The following is a 20074-nucleotide window of genomic DNA, read 5'->3' on the forward strand; positions in this document are numbered from 1 at the left end:
GTACCACTCCCTTTCCCTTTTTACCACAGATACTATTCAGTTTCACTTGGGGATTTCAAAAAATGACCCATTTATTACCCACATTATTCCCTTCCTCCAACATACTTCCTCTGCAGCATTTTCTTGCTTTCTTGTGAATATGTACCATAGTTATAAGTATAGAACTGATCTTTTCTAACTGTATACTTCTTGCGAGCAGGGAACTATATTTTACTAGGTCATTTTATTTATTTTTTTAATCCCCACAGATTCTAGCATCAGGATTGCTACAGAGGATTATACAGGATATGCCTATACAAGGACACACCCCTGAAGGGTGGGCTCAGATGGGAACTGAACTCTTAGAGGGGATGCCTCTTTCTGTTTTGCACATGTGCAGAAGCCTTTTCTGCCCTCTCATATAATTGACACACATGCAGTAAATTAATTCAAGGTCTTATATGCCAGTATCACTTGTGATCTTGCCCTTACTTACTGTAGTCTGCAAATGGCTTTTTATTGTCTTATCTACTGTCTGTGCCATTTCTTTCTGCCACCAATCTAATCACCCTCATACATCAGATTCTTGCTGCTTTCTATAAAAAATTGAAATGATCTAGTGTTTGTGATAGAATTGTCGTCATATGACTATGCTTATTTCTAAACCATTTTTCAGACACCTTCTCTCTTGAATCCAGATAATTAAACCTTTTAACTCTCTGAATTTTGCTTAGTTGTTTATGCCTATGTCACCTTCATTTTTAAGCCTTCAAATTTGTTGCTGTTTTTATGCCCAACTTCAGTTTATCATTTTCTTAGATCCGACATTCAAGTTATATTTGTTCTTATATTTTAGGTCGTTCTTCCCTTTTTCCAATAGATGATGGCTTGCTGGATGATGGCCACAATGATCAAGTTGGTGTTTTAAATTCACCCACATGTTACTCAGCTCATCAGAATGGAGAGCGAATAGAACGTTTCTCTCGAAAAGTTTTTGTTGGTGGTCTTCCTCCAGATATTGATGAAGGTAAAATGAGGATTAGGGCTCTAAAAAATCCAGATCTAAAATGTATTGTGAATGGGGGTATATAGTTTTTTTACCTCTAGAAATTCTCAGTTAAAATGGATGTCCATCTCTGTTTAAATATTTTCTCATCTGTTGAAATATAGATAATTGAACAAATAACTTTTTTTTAAGTTTCTTTATATCTTTTGTTACTGTGAGCATTTTTATAAGGTTTTCACTTATTTCATATGCCACTTATTTTTTAAATATAGAACATATTCAAATACATTAAAGTTTTTGTTTTATATATTTGTATAAAACTTAAAACATTTTCCATGACTGAAACACACATGTGTATGCGCACACACACATGCACATGGTATACACACATGATGAATTAAAGGTTATGGACCATGAAGCTTCACCTGCAATGCATGACAGTCAAAAATTCAGTCTCTTTAAGGGGAAATGTGCTCTTAGAAACAGGTAGGAAAGAGTATAAAACCCAAGTGGGTAATGGAAACAGAACATAAACGGGAAATTCAGGTTTTACAAAAACTAATAAACATATGTTAAGAATTATCATGTATAATAATAACGAAAGAAAAATAATTCAACATAAAGATCAAAATGCTGAAGTAAACTATATCTGTGAGGTTGTAGGAAATTTGCCACTTATTCACGACTTACTAATAGAGAATACATTGCAACATTTGGGGAAATTTTTCAGTTATGATTCAAATATTCACAGACTTACTCTATGTAAAAGTTAGTATAATAAGGTTTCCATGTGATGAAATAATGTAGAACATGTGATTGGATTTGACCTGTGTAACTGGCATGTTATCAGACCCTAGTATATTTAGGAGTATTAGAGATTTACATGTCTTGTTTCAGCAGACCTTTTTTCCTATAAGATTTTACTTTATCAAGCAGTAATGGATCTCTATTTAACTTGGTATAATGTTGGCATGTTTTTCTAGCCAGTGATAAATATGATTTGGTATACTATAAATCCATTAGTATCCATATAATATATAAAATTTTAGAAGTCATACTGAATTGATTATTCTAACCAATGTGCCACTTAAAAAATATTTTGACCAGGAGTTTCCATTGTGGCATAGCAGAAATGAATCCAGTTAGGAACCATGAGGTTGCAGGTTCAATCCCTGGCCTTGCTCAGTGGATTAAGGGTCCAGTGTTGTCATAAGCTGTGGAGTAGGTTGCAGATGCAGCTTGGATCCCACGCTGCTATGGCTATACAGCAGGCAGGCAGCTCTAGCTCCAGTTCAGCCCCTATCCTGGGAACCTCCTTATGCCATGGGTGCAGCCCTAAAAAGAAAATATATATAAATTGATGTATAAAACTTAATATATATAAATAAATATATATACATAAAACTTAACAGCTATTATATATATAAGACAGTATATATATATATTTATAAAGTTTTATGTGTAAATATATATACATCAAACTTAACAGCTATTAAGTTTTATGTATATATATATTTATACATCAAACTTAACAGCTAATATAGACTAAAATAGCTGTTAAGTTTTATGTATAATTTTTTGAGGATATTAGATATGTTTCTATTGTTTATTTTCTACTTAGGCTCTTTGGTGCTTTAGAATATTGTCTTTAAAAAGCATATAAAATACCGGATTTTTAGAATGCATCATTAAAACTAATTCCTAATGTGCATTATTTTTGTACTTTATTAAGATGAAATAACTGCTAGCTTCAGAAGATTTGGGCCTTTGGTGGTAGATTGGCCTCATAAAGCAGAAAGCAAGTCCTATTTTCCACCAAAAGGTAAGAGATTTTTTTTCTAATACTTGTTGGGGAATAAGTTATATGAGAGCAAAAGAGATAATATCAATTACTTTGTGTTTTCTTTTCTCTTAGAATTGACTATGAGGACATTTTTCTGTAAAAACTAATAGAGGAATTTGTAGAGGCTGGTAACATGTATCAAGTGAAGCAGAATGGCTCTAAGAACCATTCCACTTTCACTTGAAAGCTAGTCAGGAATCGTAAGACTTATTAATGCATTCTCTATAATTATCGTATAATGATTTCAGAGGCTCATGTATCAATAAACGTATGTGTATTTTCTCTGTCCGAATATTCTAAGTAACTTGGGTACAAACATAAAGATGTCTCTCCGCTCAGTGAAATTAAGAAATGTGTTAAGTGAGAATAAAATGTAAACCTAAGAATATTTTAAATGCTGCAAGATGTACCTAAATGTTCCACATAATAGCAGATAACAAAAGAGCAGCATATACTCTTGGTGAATTTAGATAGAGAAAATGAATGCTAAGGAAAAACCCTGATTACAGAAAGAGATAAAATGTGAAGAGGATGCCTAGATGTATTAGTTACGTATTGCTAGAATACTGCTGGGACCCATCGCCAGAGTGCAAGAATCACAAATTGAGCTGTCATTCCCTTGAGCAAAGCAGTGCCGCCACTGTCAGTGGAAGAGGAAAGATCCCTGCCCATGGTGAGCAAGGAGGCACGGGGAGAGAATTAAACAGGAATCTAGTCAGTCACATTGCTAATGGCAGATTCTTTGAAGTGAATAAAAGAAAGGAGAGGTTGAAAGACTAGTCTTAACTATACTTTGAGTATCAAATAACTTTAATTATAGGTTAAAATTAATTATATTTTCTAAAATACAGTTTTAGAAACAAACAAAAAAACCACACTATTACTCTATGGCTGAGTGGATTTTCAAGACTGGGAAAAAACTCCAGTAGATCTGTTGAACAACTGATTTTGGCTCTGGGAGAGGGAACATGTTAGAGTTACTTGCAAATAAAAAATAGCTAAGGGTTTCTGGTGATAAATTATATGGGCCATCTCTACTTTTTGTCATTAAAATTATAAAACTTCCATTACTGATTCTTGTAGATTTTTAAAGAAAGGGAATAATGTAGCATTTGTTTTTTTTTAATACCTTAAGATCTTTATTTACAGAATTCTTTGAGCAGGGATTATGAATCCCAGGCCTATTTGAGAATCTAGTTAAAGCTACAGACATCTCTCCATATACTCTAAATTTTCACATGATTTTGGAATTTACTAGATTTGGAAATCCTGAATCTTTAATTTAGAGAGAAAATTACCTCCATATTGATGTATATGTTCATTTCGTAGCTTACTTTGAATCTGTTGTTGAGAATGGCATGGTCCTGTCCTTTTATCATGTTCATTTTACTGAGTGTTCAATGAAATTCCAGTTGGATTCTAATGTTCCTGCCTCAGTTACCATCTTCCCCTGTTCTGACTATTTCAGGCGTAAGACTAGTCTGTCCACACCTCTGGCTCTCTCCAGTTTTTCTCCCACAGAATAACTAGAGTAATAGCTCTGAAAACTCATCTGATGGGGCTACTCCTTGCTCCCTGTTTAAAACCCCTCGCTTAGTATAAAGGCAAAAATCACTTGCCCTCCAGCCCTCCCCATCCCTTTCTTCTCCCAGGTTTTCTTGCTACTTTCTAGCTCAGCAGACTGGCCTTGCTCTCTCCTGCCTGAGGACTTTTGTGTTTGGTGTTCTCTTTGCCCGAAGGCTTCCCCTGTCCCTTCATCTCTACATCCCCTGTTTATCTCGGTTTAAATATCAATTGCTGGTGAGAAGCCTTCAGAACTGACCTGATGAGGTCAGACCCTCCTATGGTGGGTCCTCCTAGCACGGTCCCCTTCATAGCACGCCTCATAGCTGCAGTATTACAGTTCTAACAATTTTACAGTATGTGATTGCTTTATTAATGTCAGACTGTGTCTTATATTTATAGTCTCAGTAATTCATGGATTGAGAGTTGCCCAATAAATAATATAAACAACTATAAATACTATAAGATGGTATATCCTTTGACCTGAAATAAGTAAGGGAAATCTTCCCTGAGAAGTTTTAACCTAAATCTGAAAGATACCATGTGATTCATAGAGATGAAAAATTTGTTCAGAAGATTTCCTGGCAGGAATTGAAGTATCACTTCTGAAAGCAGTTAGAGTTAGGTTTTGTCAAGACAGATACATGTTTTTCTGCATGGGTCTCTTGGTCATATACAGGGTGAACAATAAACCTAGAAAAATAGGCACTAATTTAATGAAACACTGTAGTTGCCATCTCTGTTTCTCTTGCTGCCATTATTGTTGTTACTCTGGTTTCTGTGGTTGTTGTTTCTTTTCTCAAACTGAAAACAAAAAAAAAAAAAAACAAACAAACCAAAAAAAAAGCACCAGCACATCAGAGTATTTTGGTATATATATAGTTAATTGTAGTCAAAGACCAATGTTCCTGAATCTTAAGCTTTTAATCATTTTTGTCATTGTCATTATTCATCATTTTCCATGGTTTAGAAAGCAGTGGTTTAGATAGCAGTTGATGATGCTATCTTGTAATTAAGGCAGTGACTTGAGCACCTGGATACTGAGCCACACTTAATACATACCTGTCCTTTGCAGCGAATAAAGTTCAACCTATGTGAATATTAGTTTGCTCTAATAAATTCTAAAGAGCTATTAAATGGTATTTTTGGTAAAGGTATTTTAATATTTAATGGCTTGCCTTGTCTAGATCATAATTTACCTGCTGTATTGCTTAATTTTTACGATATAAACATTTCTTCCCTAATAATCACAAAAATAAGCAATATTAAAATATTAATATCAAAAATTAACACCGTCAGAGTTCCCATTGTGGCTCAGCAGAAACCAATCCAACTAGCATCCATGAGGATGTGGGCTCAACCCCTGGCCTTGCTCAGTGGGTCGAGGATCCAGTGTTGCCATGAGCAGTGGTGTAGGTCACAGACACAGCTTGGATCCTGTGTTGCTATGGCTGTGGTGCAGGCCTACAGCTGTAGCTGCGATTCAGCCCTTAGTCTGGAAGCTTCCATATGCTGCAGGTACGGCCCTAAAAAGCAAAAAAAAAAAAAAAAAAAAATTTAATACCTTAAAACTTAACATTAAAAAATCGAATTTAGGGGGTTCCCTGGTGGTCTAGCAGTTAAGGATCTGGCATTATCATTGCTGTGGCACAGGTTCAAACCCTGGCCCAGGAATTTCTGAATGCCATGGGTGCAACTGAAATAAAATATTTCAGTACTATTTTAGTAAGTTGCTCTTATAGCCCCTCAATTATTACAAAACAATTATAACTTGCAAAACTTTAGCTTACATCAAAATTAAAGCCTTCACATAAAGAAAAGCAGTCTTTTTTTTTCCAAGCCTATTTACATTTTTTTCTAGCAATTAAAAAGGCCTAAGATGTGTTTTTAATCTTGTATAATCATACCCTCGGGAGGTTCTGTTCATGTAGATTGGTTTGATGCCTTATTTATATAATCAGGTATTATAATTTTATTAAAATGAAGAACTTTTTCTGTGTCATATCAGACCTTTGAGGCATTAAAAGCCACTGTTGGCAATAAGCTGTGTTTTCTGAATTTCTAATAAAACATGACCCCACACTTCTCATTGTTTAATGGAACAGACGTGCTTGGTCTGCTTGATGACTTCGTCATATTGGGACTAGATTACAGGGCTCTCTGTTTGCACAGAAATCTTGACAACGAAAAGTGATATTTTTAGGTCACTTACAGTTACCCACTACTGGGAATAATCCCATAATAGTAAACTTGCAAATGTTGATGCTTTCTTTTTATAACAAAGTCTATTCTGCCTGCTTCGGCATACATAGTATTTGGTTAAAGATTGACGGTTGGTTGTCACAAGGAAAGCAAGAAGGGCATATTTCCAAAAGTTACAGGAATCTAAGCAAGAACTTGGATCCAAACTGCAAACATTTTCTTTCTCCAGACTGTTTGAAAAAGAAAAAAGAAAAAAAAAAAAAAAAAAAAAAAGACATGTTCCGTAGCTCTTTCACCTTGAGGCTTGATTTAAAAGTTCTGACCCATCTCATAGAAAGTTCCTGTTGTAGCTCAGTGGTTAATGAATCCGACTAGGAACCATGAGGTTGTGGGTTCGATCCCTGGCCTCACTCAGTGGGTTAAGGATCTAGCATTGCCGTGAGCTGTGGTGTAGGTCACAAACATGGCTCAGATCCCACGTTGCTGTGTCTGTGGTATAGGCCGATGGCTACGGCTCCTTTTCAACCCCTAGCCTGGGAATCTCCATATGCCGCAGGTGTGGCTCTAGAAAAGACAAAAAAAAAAAAAAGAAGAAGAAGAAACTTGTTTTATTCCAAATTCCCTAAGGAAGCTTTCTTACTGTCCTTTGGAAGTTGTCAGGGTGATTACAGAATTTTCCCTCTATCTACAGATATGTATATATTCCTGGGCCTTTCCACATGTGCTCTTCCCATGGGTCCAGAGTTTACTCTTCAACTTGTCTTGCCCTGAGGGCATTTAAAGGAAGCTTCAGCCCTGCTATGCTCAACTGGTTACTCCTGCCAAATTCTTTCAGACAGTGTCATGGGAGACCGTGGGGCTGATCTATGGGGTTGGCTAATCAACAAATTACTTGTTTATGTGACTGACTTTGGGGCAGTAATTTAACCACTTGATACCTCATGGTATTTTGGTTTGTTTGTGTGTTTTTTTCTATAAATTGGGAATAATGTTTCAAAGACTTATTGTGAGAATCAAACGAAATAATTCATGCAAAGCTCCTAGCGCCTTATCAAACAGTAAGTAGCTAATTTGCCGAGTGTCTGTTTTTGTGGGTATTTCATAGGCCGTTGCGTTCTCCTACAGAAAGCATAACAATTCTAGTCCTATTTTATAGTTTTGTGTTTTTTTTTTTCCTTTTCCAAAGGCATGTATTTTCCAAACAGTACTGTAATTTGGGCTGAAATCACTTACCTTGACATATTGCCTCATTTTTAATGGTTATTACAGGCTATGCCTTCCTTCTCTTTCAAGAAGAAAGCTCAGTTCAGGCACTAATTGATGCTTGTATTGAAGAAGATGGAAAACTCTATCTGTGTGTTTCCAGCCCTACCATCAAGGACAAACCTGTAAGTAAATGCGACTCAAACTTTAAGCTACAAGTGGAAGTTTTCCAAAAACTGTTAGTGAAAAAATAAATAAATAAAGTGCTATGTTAAAAGTTCAATTGTACTTTAAAAAAAAAAAACAATGGGATAAAATTTGGACAGGAAAATTCATCTGCAACAGAGCAATTTTTTCCTAAAACCTGCAGCAATTTGTGCTTCTATGCAATTGGAGTAAAATATAAAATATTGGTTAAAAAATATCAAGAAAGTGAAAAGACAACTCAGAATGATAAAAGTATTTTCAAATAACTTATCTGGTAAGGAACTTGTATATAGAATATGTAAAGAATGTATATGACTAAATATAAAAAGACAGTACAATTAAAATATGAAAAAAATTCAAATAGTTTATAGTATCTAGATGAAAAATATTAACAATTTGTTCCCAAATCCATCTATCCAAAATTTTGAGCAAAAAAGCACCACTGTTAATTGGCATGAAGTTCATCAGCTATTAAAGGAGTAAGATCTAATATAGTAATGTCATTTTCTTTTCATAGGTTCAGATCCGTCCTTGGAATTTAAGTGATAGTGATTTTGTGATGGATGGTTCTCAGCCTTTGGATCCTCGAAAAACAATTTTTGTTGGAGGTGTTCCTAGGCCATTAAGGGCTGGTAAGTATAATGTTAAAAGATTTTGTTTTTTAAAAAACGTTATTTAAAGATGAATTGATTCAGTAAATATTTGGTACCTATTGTATATATGGCACAACTGGGTGGGCAAAGGGCAGATTCTCTTGCTCCAATAGTGGCTTGCTAGAGAATTCTGGGACAGAGTCTAGGAACTGTTCTTGAGAGCATCAGGCACCTGGAGAATTGGTACTCATCTATCAATATTTATAGCTAACTCCAGATGGACTCTACAAGAAAAATCCACTCAAATACTTATGACCTTTTAAGTATAACTCTCTAAGATACGAGAATTTGGGATCTGTTTATGTAGGATGACTCTGATATATGAAGAAAAAATAGGGGACTTCTCAAATGGTGCTTTAGATAAGTAAATGGTGAACTTATGTTCATCAATAACCAAGAACCAGAGATCTACCAGAAATGTCATATGAGAACATAATTACAGATGTAAATGCCCACTATACAAGGAAGGTTTATGATACGCTGTACCCTTGTGAAGTGTGGGAACCTTCCATCACATCCTCTTCCAGTGTAGGAGATGATGGTAAAGAACTACTCACACACGTAAAGACTTAGAGACATGATTACTACAAAGAAGGACCGCAGGGAATCAAAGAGCATATAGCAAGGAAATGTGATGTCATCGGATATTTTAATGATACTTGGATTAGAGCTGACACATACAGATTGAAGAGAAGGAGCAGGGTTGGGTGGGAGGAGGACTGTGAGGAGAATGTTTCAGACGAAAGGAGCAGCATATTTGAAGCTCTTCAGGGGAGGAGAGCAGAGTGTGTTGGAGGGACTGAGGGGAGTCCAGAGGTGCTGCCCAGGGTGTGACAAGTGGGCAGACACTGGAAGATGTTGAAAGAGTAAATAAGAGTCAGATCATGCAAGTCTAATAGCTCATTTGGTGTTTATTCTCAGAACAGGGAAACCAATGAAGAGGTTTTATTAGGTTGGTTTTTTTTGTTTGTTTGTTTGTTTGTTTGTTTGTTTTCTGGTCATGGCTTACAGCAGCTTGGTTTCCATCTCAGTTCCCAGACCAGGGATTGAATTTGAGGTGCAACAGTGAAAGTGCCCAAATACTAACCATTAGAACATCAGGAAACTCCCCCTTTAAGAAAAACTTTTAGTGAGAGTTTTTAAGTAAAGGAGAGACATGATCATATTTGCATGGGGGAGAGGGAGCATTGTTTGTTTGTTTTCTTTTTACAGTCATACCCGAGGTATATGGAAGTTCCCAGGCTAGGAGTCGAATCAGAGCTGCAGCTGCCAGCCTACCCCACAACCACAGCAACACCAGATCCTAGCTGCATCTGTTACCTACTCTGCACTTTGTGGCAGTGCAAGATCCTTAACCCACTGAACCAGGTCAGGGATCAAACCCATATCCTCACAGACGCTATGTTCTTAACCTGCTGAGCCACAATAGGAACTTGCATTTTTTAAAAACCAGTTTAGCTGATGACTCGTGGAAGGAGGGGTTGAGTTGAGAGTAGATTTAGGTAGGCCAATTTAAGAACGAGTCTATTATTGCGGTCCAAGAGACACATCATGGTGGCCTAGGTGAGTGATAGAAGTGGTGGAAGAGCCAAGTGAACAGATGACACAGATACTTATAAGGTAAATGCAAAGGCTAAATCTCAGCCTTTAGTCTTGAGCTACCTGGTAGACAGTGGTACTGTTACTGAGAAGATAAAGAATACTAGAGAAAGAGCAGGTTGGAAAGAAGATTGTGGTATTGGTCTTGAAAGCCAGCTTGTGCCACCATCCAGAGCTCTGAAATAGAAATTTCAGTTTAGTCATTGGTATCTGCTAAATGTTTAAGAGAAATCACTCTTGTTGTTATGAAAATAAAACAGAGTAAGGTAGGAGGGAGAGGGCGGGGATCAGAAACAAAGACATAAGGTATTCCCATGATCTAGATGATGAAAAATAATACCTTAGAAAAAGATATTAGTGATGGAGGCAAAGGGATTGGATTCTAGTTATGTCTTGAAAATCATGTTCACGGGATTGCATGTGCAATGAGTTAAAAAGGAAATAGAGGTGATGAAGCCAAGGGTCTTGAGTTAGCAACTTCACCTTTTCCATAGCCCAGCGAGCCAGCAAAAACTCACTGGAAAGGTTTAATCAGATGGCAGAAGATCAGGAGTGCCATTTTGAACACATTGAGTGATGCAGTGTCTGCTAAGTATCACTGTGGCTTGTCCAGTAGACAGTTGAGTTGTCCAGTTCTTCTGTAGTGAAAACAGATGGGCTCTAGTGTACAAGAGGAGAGGAAGGATTGGCTTTAGAAAAGAGCATTATCCTCTTGACTTTTGCCTGTCTTTGAAAAAAAAAGGTACTTAAAAATTGTTGATTTGATTGTGTTCGCCCTCATTTGATGTGAACTTCTTTTCCTTTTCAAGTGGAGCTTGCTATGATCATGGACCGGCTGTATGGTGGTGTTTGTTATGCGGGAATTGATACAGATCCTGAGCTGAAATATCCAAAAGGTGCTGGTCGAGTTGCTTTCTCCAATCAGCAGAGCTATATTGCTGCCATTAGTGCTCGGTTCGTTCAGCTTCAGCACGGTGATATTGATAAACGCGTAAGTTGAATATTGGAAAGCCACTAAGTCCTATATAATAAGGTGCTGATCCAAAGCCTACTACCCTACAGAGTAAATATAATCCAAACAATGAGGGTTCGTTTTTTAATACTCCTTTAGCTATTAGAGGTGGAGTTTTATATCAGAATATCTCTAAATGTAAAATTCCTGACCAGACTTTAAACATTAGGTGTAATATGCAAAATGTCCTTTTAAAGGCATTTTGAAAAATTGTATCAGCCGACAAGGTCTCACTGTCCTTCTGACCATGGAGACAAGCTTGTTATAAGAACTTGTGCTTTAGAGCCAGATACCTGGGGTCCCATTTCCACCATCTACTCCATAACCCTGGACAAGTTAACCCTCTTTTACACCTTTTTTCCTCACTTATAAAATGGAAAACAGTAATAGTATCTCTGTCACAGTTACTTTGAGGATTAAGTGAATTCACATATGTAGCACAGAGCTTGAGACTGTTAAGTGTTATTTGTTTTTCACTTATTGTAAAATATAAAATAAAAACACATTGTGTATATTTTCCTAAATATATGCAATAACAAATATGTGAGTAAGCAAAATATACAAATAAACTAAACACATAAGGTGATCGTCCTAAACTTTATTTACTCTTTAGTAGCATGGCTTAGGTTGTCACAATAAAAGCTTTTAGGAAGTCTTATGAATGGTAACTGAAAGCTACCCTGCTGAATAATTTCTAATGCCAGTTATAATCCAAAATAGGAGAAAGGAGTGACCAAAACTCAGCTATTTTCTTTACACATCCCTTTCATACTAAAATCTGTGAGTAGTTCCTGAATAATCATGTTTACATTTATAGTACAGAGGAAATATATACTAAAAATATGAGGTAAATTGACTTTTTTATATCCAATATAATCTAACTTGAGTGGGTTTTTATTTTCCCAATGTAGCAAGTTCTTGAAGCTTCTTCTCTGAGGGTGTTTTTATATTAGAAGACTATTTGGGGAGTAAGGGAGCTGGTCAACTCATACCAGTTGGCTGGACCATGGACTCTGGAAGTAGTCACCAATTTAATTATCAAATGATACCATTTAGAAAAGAAGTACAACATAAGTTCAGTTCACATATGCAAAGTGACATTTTTGCTTGCATTGTTAATTAAAATGTTGCCCCCCCAAAAAGAAAAAAAAATGTAAGTATCCAAGGAAAAGGACTCAGCTTTTATTCAGACATACTCTGAAAATTTTTTAAACTGATTTGAACCTTACCACTCTCCTCATCCAGTGGTTTTCAGCCTCCACTGCACATTAAATTCACCTGGGAACTTAGACAAACCTTGACATCTGTGTCCCACCCCCAGAGAGTCTGCTGTAATTGGTCTGGGACAGAGTCCGGCAGCAGTGGTTTAGAAAGCTCCCAGGGCAACTCTGATGTCCAGCCATGCTTTAGACCACTGATCTAGCCTAACACCCAACTTATGCAGAGAGGAGACAGGGTCACAGATGAAGTTATTTATACATTATGTAACTGTAGTTGTTCAATATGCAGAAGCAGAGGGGAAAAGATTGTTGCAGCGTCATATCTCATACCTCTTTGTTTCCAAAATGGTAGTGGAGGACCAATTATTTGGGGCAGAGTTTTGGTTCTTAAAAGAGAAACCTCGTTGCAAAGCAAGCGAGTTGAGAAACACTCACCTCCTTAAAAAGACATTAAACTACTTGAGAGAAAAGCTTATTTTTTAAGAAATGTGCTCCTAAGGTAAGTTTTGAACTTTATTTGAAGGAATTTGAGTCTTAACTATTTTACAAGTTCTTAATTTTGCTTATACAAAAAAAAAATTAAAACATTAATTTTTATAACTTTCACCTCTAATGTGAATATAGTTATTAAAACATTAAAATATTAAATTTAAATTTATGACTGATAATACTTATTTGAAGGGAATTAAAATTGCATATTCAACTGGCTTATGAACACTTTTATGATAGCTTTTATGATAGCTGTGAAGAATAATCACCACAAGTGTGTAAATTATTTTAGTTTTGTGTGTTATTACATGAGGGGTATAAATCACTATGACCTCTGATAGTTATTGAAGTGAACTGTGTTACACTTCAAGCTGGCTGCTTATTATTCTGTTAGTTATGAAGTGACAGAGGATCACAGATAGCGCCTCTCAAGTGAAAGGGAAAGACGTCATAGTGGAAAATAAGAATAGTCTAGAAGCAGCGAAACTCTCTTTCACACATTCAAGAATTGTTAGAGATTTTTATTAATCACAAATAGCTTTTGATTGTGTTTAAAATCATAAATTTGAAATCCTGTTTTTCAGCTTTGAAGTTTCGATTTCGAGTTAAGTAAATTAGCTTCATAAAATATATAGAATTTAAAAATACAAATAATTGAAATCATTGCTTTTGTAAAAGTTATTCAATAGTTTTACATTAAATCACTCCTGAGCACATGACATTTTATGAGATATTATGGAAATGAAGTACAAAGCATAAATATTGTCTTCAGTTTGCTTAAAACTGTATGATAACGGAAATAAAAAACCCTGAAAGAGAAACCCAGAAAACATATGTAAATTGACATTTACCCAAATATTTATGTAGTTTCTACTTTGTGCTGGATGTGCTGCAGGCAGGGAGTACTGAGTGTTAGCAAATGGACAAGGTCCTTGTGCTCGTGGAGTTTATCCTCTAGTGAAATGAAATCCAGTAATTGTCACTCTGCCTTGATCTACTCTTTGGTTATAGTGATGCTTTTCCTTAATTCTGGTTATAATGATGAAAGTAATGAATCAAAAATAGCAGCCTGCTAATCAAGATAGAATCCATAAAGGAAAAAATTGAGAGATAAAGATTGAGCATACAAATTTTAGCATTTGTGTCAAAGATCATTTTAAGAATCAAAAGTCGATGGAAAAAAAGTTTAAAAATCTTTAGGTGGCCAAGAGAACTTATAAATTAGTTTCAAAAGAGAGAGCACCAGCAGGAAGATATACAAAAGATATAGACAATTCAGGAAAAACAAAATGTGTAATACACATAAAATATGTGTATCCTAACCCTAATGAAAAACACATAATTTCATTACTTTCCTATCCTGCTATATATTTATTATTACATTTATATATGTTATATAATATATATTGTGATAAATATTATTTATATTATATATTATTTATAATACATTCAAAATAGAAAATGTTGGGTCATTTATTTTAAACACAATTTTCTCTCCTCTCCTTAGGAAAGGCAGAGATCTTAGGCTTCCTGGCACTATTCATTCTGACAAAAGCAGTAACCTTTCCTTCATAAAGTTCTTACAAGCAAGAAAGCAAGGCTCTTGCAGCTAATAGTAGCTAATGCTAGTTCACAGAGTATTTACCATGCGCCAAGCACTATCTTAAAGCTTTACTTGCATAATCAAATCCTCACTACTCTATGAAGCAGGTTCTATTGCCTTTCTCATTTCACTGATACGGAAACTGAGGTTAAGAGGTTTAGCATTCAGAGCTGCCTTGAGTCTGAGATCTTCTACTGAGTCAGGCTTTCACAGTGGGACTTTGGCTTCATATCTTATAAATTCACGGAAGTCTAGACATGCCCTTAATAAGATTATCCACAGTTCTGGCTTGTCAATACCAGTTATTTACAAGCAGGGCATGGCGCTCACCTGCAGTAGAGAAGTGTTGCTGTGATCAGTGGCTGTTAGGGTTCTACCACCTTGCAGCTGGTACTGGAATGAGAGAACACAGGTGCAACACCATTTGTCTTCCATGCCCTCCTCTTTTTCGCTCACAGTCACCCCCCCCCCCACAAATATTAACACACAGGTATTTTAAAGATGTTATTTCAAGACAAGTGAAGGTGGAATGTTTTGTGAATCAATTTGGTTTTTATAGTTTTTAAAATATTTTATGTCTTTGGAAAACAGAGTTATTTAAATACCATGCACTTTATATAGTTCTCAGAAGAAAACATGTCAAAATACAATAAAATTAACAAGCTGTGTGCTTATTTAATCACATGGTCAATTATGGACATGAGACATATAAAAAGATTTAGTGCAAGAACAAAATGATTTAATTGTTTTAACCCTAGTAAGTAGTGAAGCTATTACCTTGGGAAACTGCCTACTTTCTGGACATTGAGCACTCCTTCTTTTCTCTAGAACACTGTATGAACATTTTAAATTATTGCTAAAATGATTTCTGAAGCCAATTTAATAGAATGTGTCTTCTCTCTCTTTCTAGGTGGAGGTAAAGCCATATGTGCTAGATGACCAGATGTGTGATGAGTGCCAGGGCGCACGCTGTGGTGGAAAATTTGCTCCCTTTTTTTGTGCCAATGTCACTTGCCTGCAGTATTACTGTGAGTTTTGTTGGGCAAATATCCACTCTCGTGCAGGACGTGAGTTCCATAAGCCATTGGTAAAGGAAGGTGCTGATCGCCCACGTCAGATCCACTTCCGCTGGAACTAAGAAGAGCAAACCGGCCTCTGTTTAACAAGGAGAGAAAGGGTGCATGTGGCTTCCTGTGTCTGAAGATACTGACATGCAGAAGAAATAAGTGCATTCTTCTGCTTTCACCCCAGCTATCAATACATGCATCTTTATCAGCAGCCAAAACACTACAAGCCTCTTGTTTTTCACCAAAACCCTACATCTCAGGCTTACTAATTTTTGTGATATTTTCATGTTAAAATAAAATGTTTTTTTGTATTTCCTCCAAGTTATTTTTATATGTAAAGTTAAAATTAGATACGAGAATGTGTTGCGTAGGGGCAAACAGTCTGCTGCTATGTAGTGGGTGAAGCGTGCACTTATTTCTAAACGTGGGTTTTTAACTTCAAGATCTGCCCCAGTAATTTACCAAAGGTAGCAAAATAATAGTGAAGATGGAATATGTCTGCTACAAATGCTTATTTTTATTGTTGCTATTTTCAGTGTATACATAAACTAAAAATTAGGGTTGATTTTTTTGCTCTCCATTTTGACTTGCAAGAAATAATACCTCAAGATAATCTGATTTATTAGCTATTTTTAAACATTTTTAATCACAAGCTGTATTAGCTTTGCTGCTATATAGGTGTTATGTGTAAATGCCACCTATTAATACGGGATTGAAAACGTTAGAGACACACTGCATTGCGGATAAAATGCAGGCAGCACAATATGGCCTAAACTGCCATAGTTTTAGAATGTGAAGAAAAAAAAAAAATGCATGTTTACTTACCTGTATACACCATATGCATGCACTAGAATTATTAACTAACAAGAGGTGAGGTATTGCAAATGTTCAAAAAAGCTCTCTTGAATCTAGGTAGCATGAACAAATTATAAAATTTGTTTAAAAAAAGCAAACTTGCATGCATTATTGTGACTTCAAGTTTTAAAAAAATGTCCTACATGTGTACAATATGCAAATTAGCTTTAGATTAGAGAGTGCAGCCATTTTGTGATCTGGTCGGTAGTGGAATTCGATTTTATGCAGACTGGATGTAATATTTGTAATCCCTGTGCAATTTTGTGATGTGCGGTTCTAATTCATGTACAGTGATATAGTATAGATAAAAGATTGAATACAAGAAAAACACTAGAATTTTAAAGAAAGTTGATTTTAGCCCCTTTGATAGTTCATGGTTAAGACATCCTTTATAAACCAAAGATGGCCAGCACACTGCTAACCAGTCACCAAATGTAAGACCCACAGAAAGCCCATATTTAAACAAGTGAACTTTTATCAAAGAATGCAAAACTTCAGTACACTTAAATAAAGTCAAAATGGAGATGGGGAAATATACAGATGGCTAGTTGCATAAAATTCAATTTTACCTTAAAGATAATGGTGAAATCTGGCTTAAACTTGCTTAAGTGTTTGACTTATGTATATTAGGGTCTTCTGTCTAAACTGGGGTCACTGTTGCATGGAACATTGTTGTTCTTAATGGTTAAGAATTGCTTTTTTTTAAATTTTGATGAAGGAATTTTGGTAATGACTTTGCTTGCAGTTTTTTTTTTTTTTTTTTGAGAAAGTGGCATGGAAACATGCAATAGTTAATGAGTTTCTCTTGGTACTGAACACTATTAGAATATCATTAGTGATATTTTTTCTCTTTAGAGCATTTTTAATGCAACTATCCCCTATATTTTAACGTAAGAGTTACTCTGCAATCTAAGCAAAGCACCCACAATGGTAGATGTTTTTTAAAAATGCTGAACTAAGATTCTTGACTCTAAAGAGAGAAAATTACAAGGGTGTTGCCTTACTGCAGCCCCTTGGGACAATCCTTCACGTAAGCAAAGTGTTGATCTTAATATTGGTTGTCTATGGTGTGCTTTTTTGTACTGTAAAAATATGTGGTTCATGTCTAACTCTGCTGTTTTATTGTGGTTGTGGTTCAAGTTTTTAATGTTTAAAGTTGATGCTGTTTTCAGAAGAGCTTTTTACTAATTTATTTGTCGATGTTCCCTATTTGTTACTTAACCATGATCCTCCAGATTTTTGGAGTATTCTTTTCTAACCTTAACCCTGCCAACCTTGATCCATTTGACATTTGTTATGCACTATTTTTATATCTCTGTGAGAGATTTTTCCAACAGTCAGCTATTTTATGGCACACTTTTTTTGACTGATGACATCTCCTTTGCTATACCTCAATTTTTGGAATTTAGAAAAGAAATCAGTAGTTTTGCAATGTTAATTATTTAGGTATTTAATTTCGCAGATTTTTTAACTTTATTTTCATAATTTCTGCTTAATGTTTAAAATTGAAGAGCCTTTTCATGTATTAAATAATGAACACTAAAATAAATTATATGATGAAAATAATTGGAGATGTTGAAAACCACTTTCCCTTCTTAAACAGAAATGAATATTGGAAATGAAGGGAAATGTAACAGAACACCCTTTTCGCTGGGTAAACATGACAGAAATGTATGGTTTGTTTTACCTTCATTTCTGTTACAATTAAAGTTTGTTAGTCTAATCTTTTGTTCCTCCCCCACCTCACCCCTACCTCTTTTTTTTTTTTTTTTTTTTGCCTTTTATGTACTACATTCTTATTTCCTAACTGTTAAACACTGTATTGGAGTTTGTTTGTTTTTTTTTTAATTTACAGATCATATTTATTTTACTATTTTTGTAGAAAATTATTAATTTTGATTGTATTTTTGTATTTTCAAAGCTTCTTCACTTGTGTTCCCTAAATGTTCATATTGCTGCCCAAAAGTATGACTGTGGAAGAAAAAAAAAAAACTTTAAAAATCCACACTTTTTGTTAAGAAGGAAACATTTAGCATTTATATATTTGTGTATGGAAAACACTTGATATTTTATCCCTGTTGCATCTGGCTGCACAGAGCCTCTCCTCAAAGATGCTACAAAACTTGAATATAACACATTTTGGAAGGCTGACTAACCTCGATTCTGTGTTGTGATGTGCAATACTGTTTCTAATGTTTGTATAAAAAAAAATAACAGTGTAAACCTTTTTAATGCAAATTTATTTTTTTCATTGCATATTTTGCAGATTTTATCCACAGTGTCATTTTTTACTGTCAGAAAAGATACCCCTTTTGTCATTGCAACTATTTTTTAAATCCAGAAATCTTTGTACTGATGTAAATGATTGTAGTTATTTTGGATAGTGTTTTGCTAACAAAAGGAAAGACTTTTTTCATGCATATTTCTATTTTGTTTTTTTGGGTTTTATTTTATTTTAATAGTAGTAAAATACTTGGAATAATTTTTCATATTCTTGTCATTAATATTATTTTGTATTTTTATGTGGAAATATATAATTTTATGACACTAATTGCTAAAGTTTATTTTATGTTGAATTATTTTTGGAGCTGAAATCTTTGTAATATTAAAGCAACTAGTTTCTAATTCCCAGTTTCTGTATAGAATCGCACAAGTGGTTTATGGAGTGTTTGGATTGTAATTATAAATGGTTCTTTGATATGCAAATTAATATTTTCAGTTGATTTTATTTTATATTCCTAATGGGGTGTTAAAGCAGTTTTTTATTTTTTTCTAAATAAAAAGAGAACCCATGCTTTTATGAACACTAGGTAAACGCCTTCAGCTTAAATTTTTTTGTTAAAATATTTTAGTTTATTTTATTGTTATCTTCCAGGTGTCTAAATCTCCAGTCTGTCTGTTGTACTGGTAAATTAACTCTGTAATGGAATAGTTTGCTGCCAACTATTTATATTAAGTAATTTTTAAATATTTGTAATATTGTTGACTGACTAATAAACTATTAAGTTATTGGCATAGTTGTGGAATCTTATTCTTTAGTTCGAATCTATCAAAATATCCGTCAACACCAGAACAGTCGTTTTGAGAGAACTGAGTGTCCGTTTCTATATGATGCAGCCCAGGCCACTCTGTGTTTCAGTGTGAGGGAACTTGAAGACCACCCGTTCAGTATTTCTCAGTATTGCAGCCCCCATGATCCTTTGCGTCAGTTCTCCTCCACACCCTTAATCCCCACACAAATGCCGACATAGAAATGTTAGATAGTGGTACCATATCTAAACTGATGCTGCATTTTTTTTTTTTTTTTTTTTTTGTCTTTTTGCCATTTCTTGGGCCTCTCCCGCAGCATATGGAGGTTCCCAGGCTAGGGGTCGAATCGGAGCTGTAGCTGCCAGCCTATGCCAGAGCCACAGCAACGCGGGATCCGAGCCATGTCTGCAACCTACACCACAGCTCACAGCAACGCCAGATCCTTTAACCCACTGAGCAAGGCCAGGGATCAAACCCGCAACCTCATGGTTCCTAGTTGGATTCGTCAACCACTGTGCCACGACGGGAACTCCTGATGCTGCA

The 20074-nt window shown here is 35.3% G+C and overlaps 1 protein-coding gene across 13 annotated transcripts in view; it reads left to right on the top strand.

Annotated features, from left to right (window-relative positions):
• CPEB2 (cytoplasmic polyadenylation element binding protein 2) overlaps positions 1 to 19516 on the top strand; it is a 70575-nt gene extending 51059 nt beyond the window's left edge. For 10 of the 13 annotated variants that reach the window (XR_014811857.1, XM_021100322.2, XM_021100324.2 and 7 more), the window contains 6 exons: positions 836 to 1006; positions 2718 to 2807; positions 7863 to 7981; positions 8521 to 8635; positions 11065 to 11246; positions 15490 to 19516. Coding sequence is in view for 10 of the 13 variants with exons in the window: in XM_021100322.2 (XP_020955981.1) it covers positions 836 to 1006; positions 2718 to 2807; positions 7863 to 7981; positions 8521 to 8635; positions 11065 to 11246; positions 15490 to 15717 (905 nt within the window). In the remaining 3 variants the exon portion in view is untranslated. 13 annotated transcript variants of the gene reach the window in all.
• Positions 19517 to 20074: the final 558 nt, after the last annotated feature.

Source organism: Sus scrofa, chromosome 8 (assembly GCF_054392235.1).
Source record: "Sus scrofa isolate SSC_HxYL_T2T_F1_AM1 chromosome 8, Sscrofa_HxYL_maternal_Yorkshire_Landrace_v2.0, whole genome shotgun sequence".
Lineage (NCBI taxonomy): Eukaryota > Metazoa > Chordata > Mammalia > Artiodactyla > Suidae > Sus > Sus scrofa.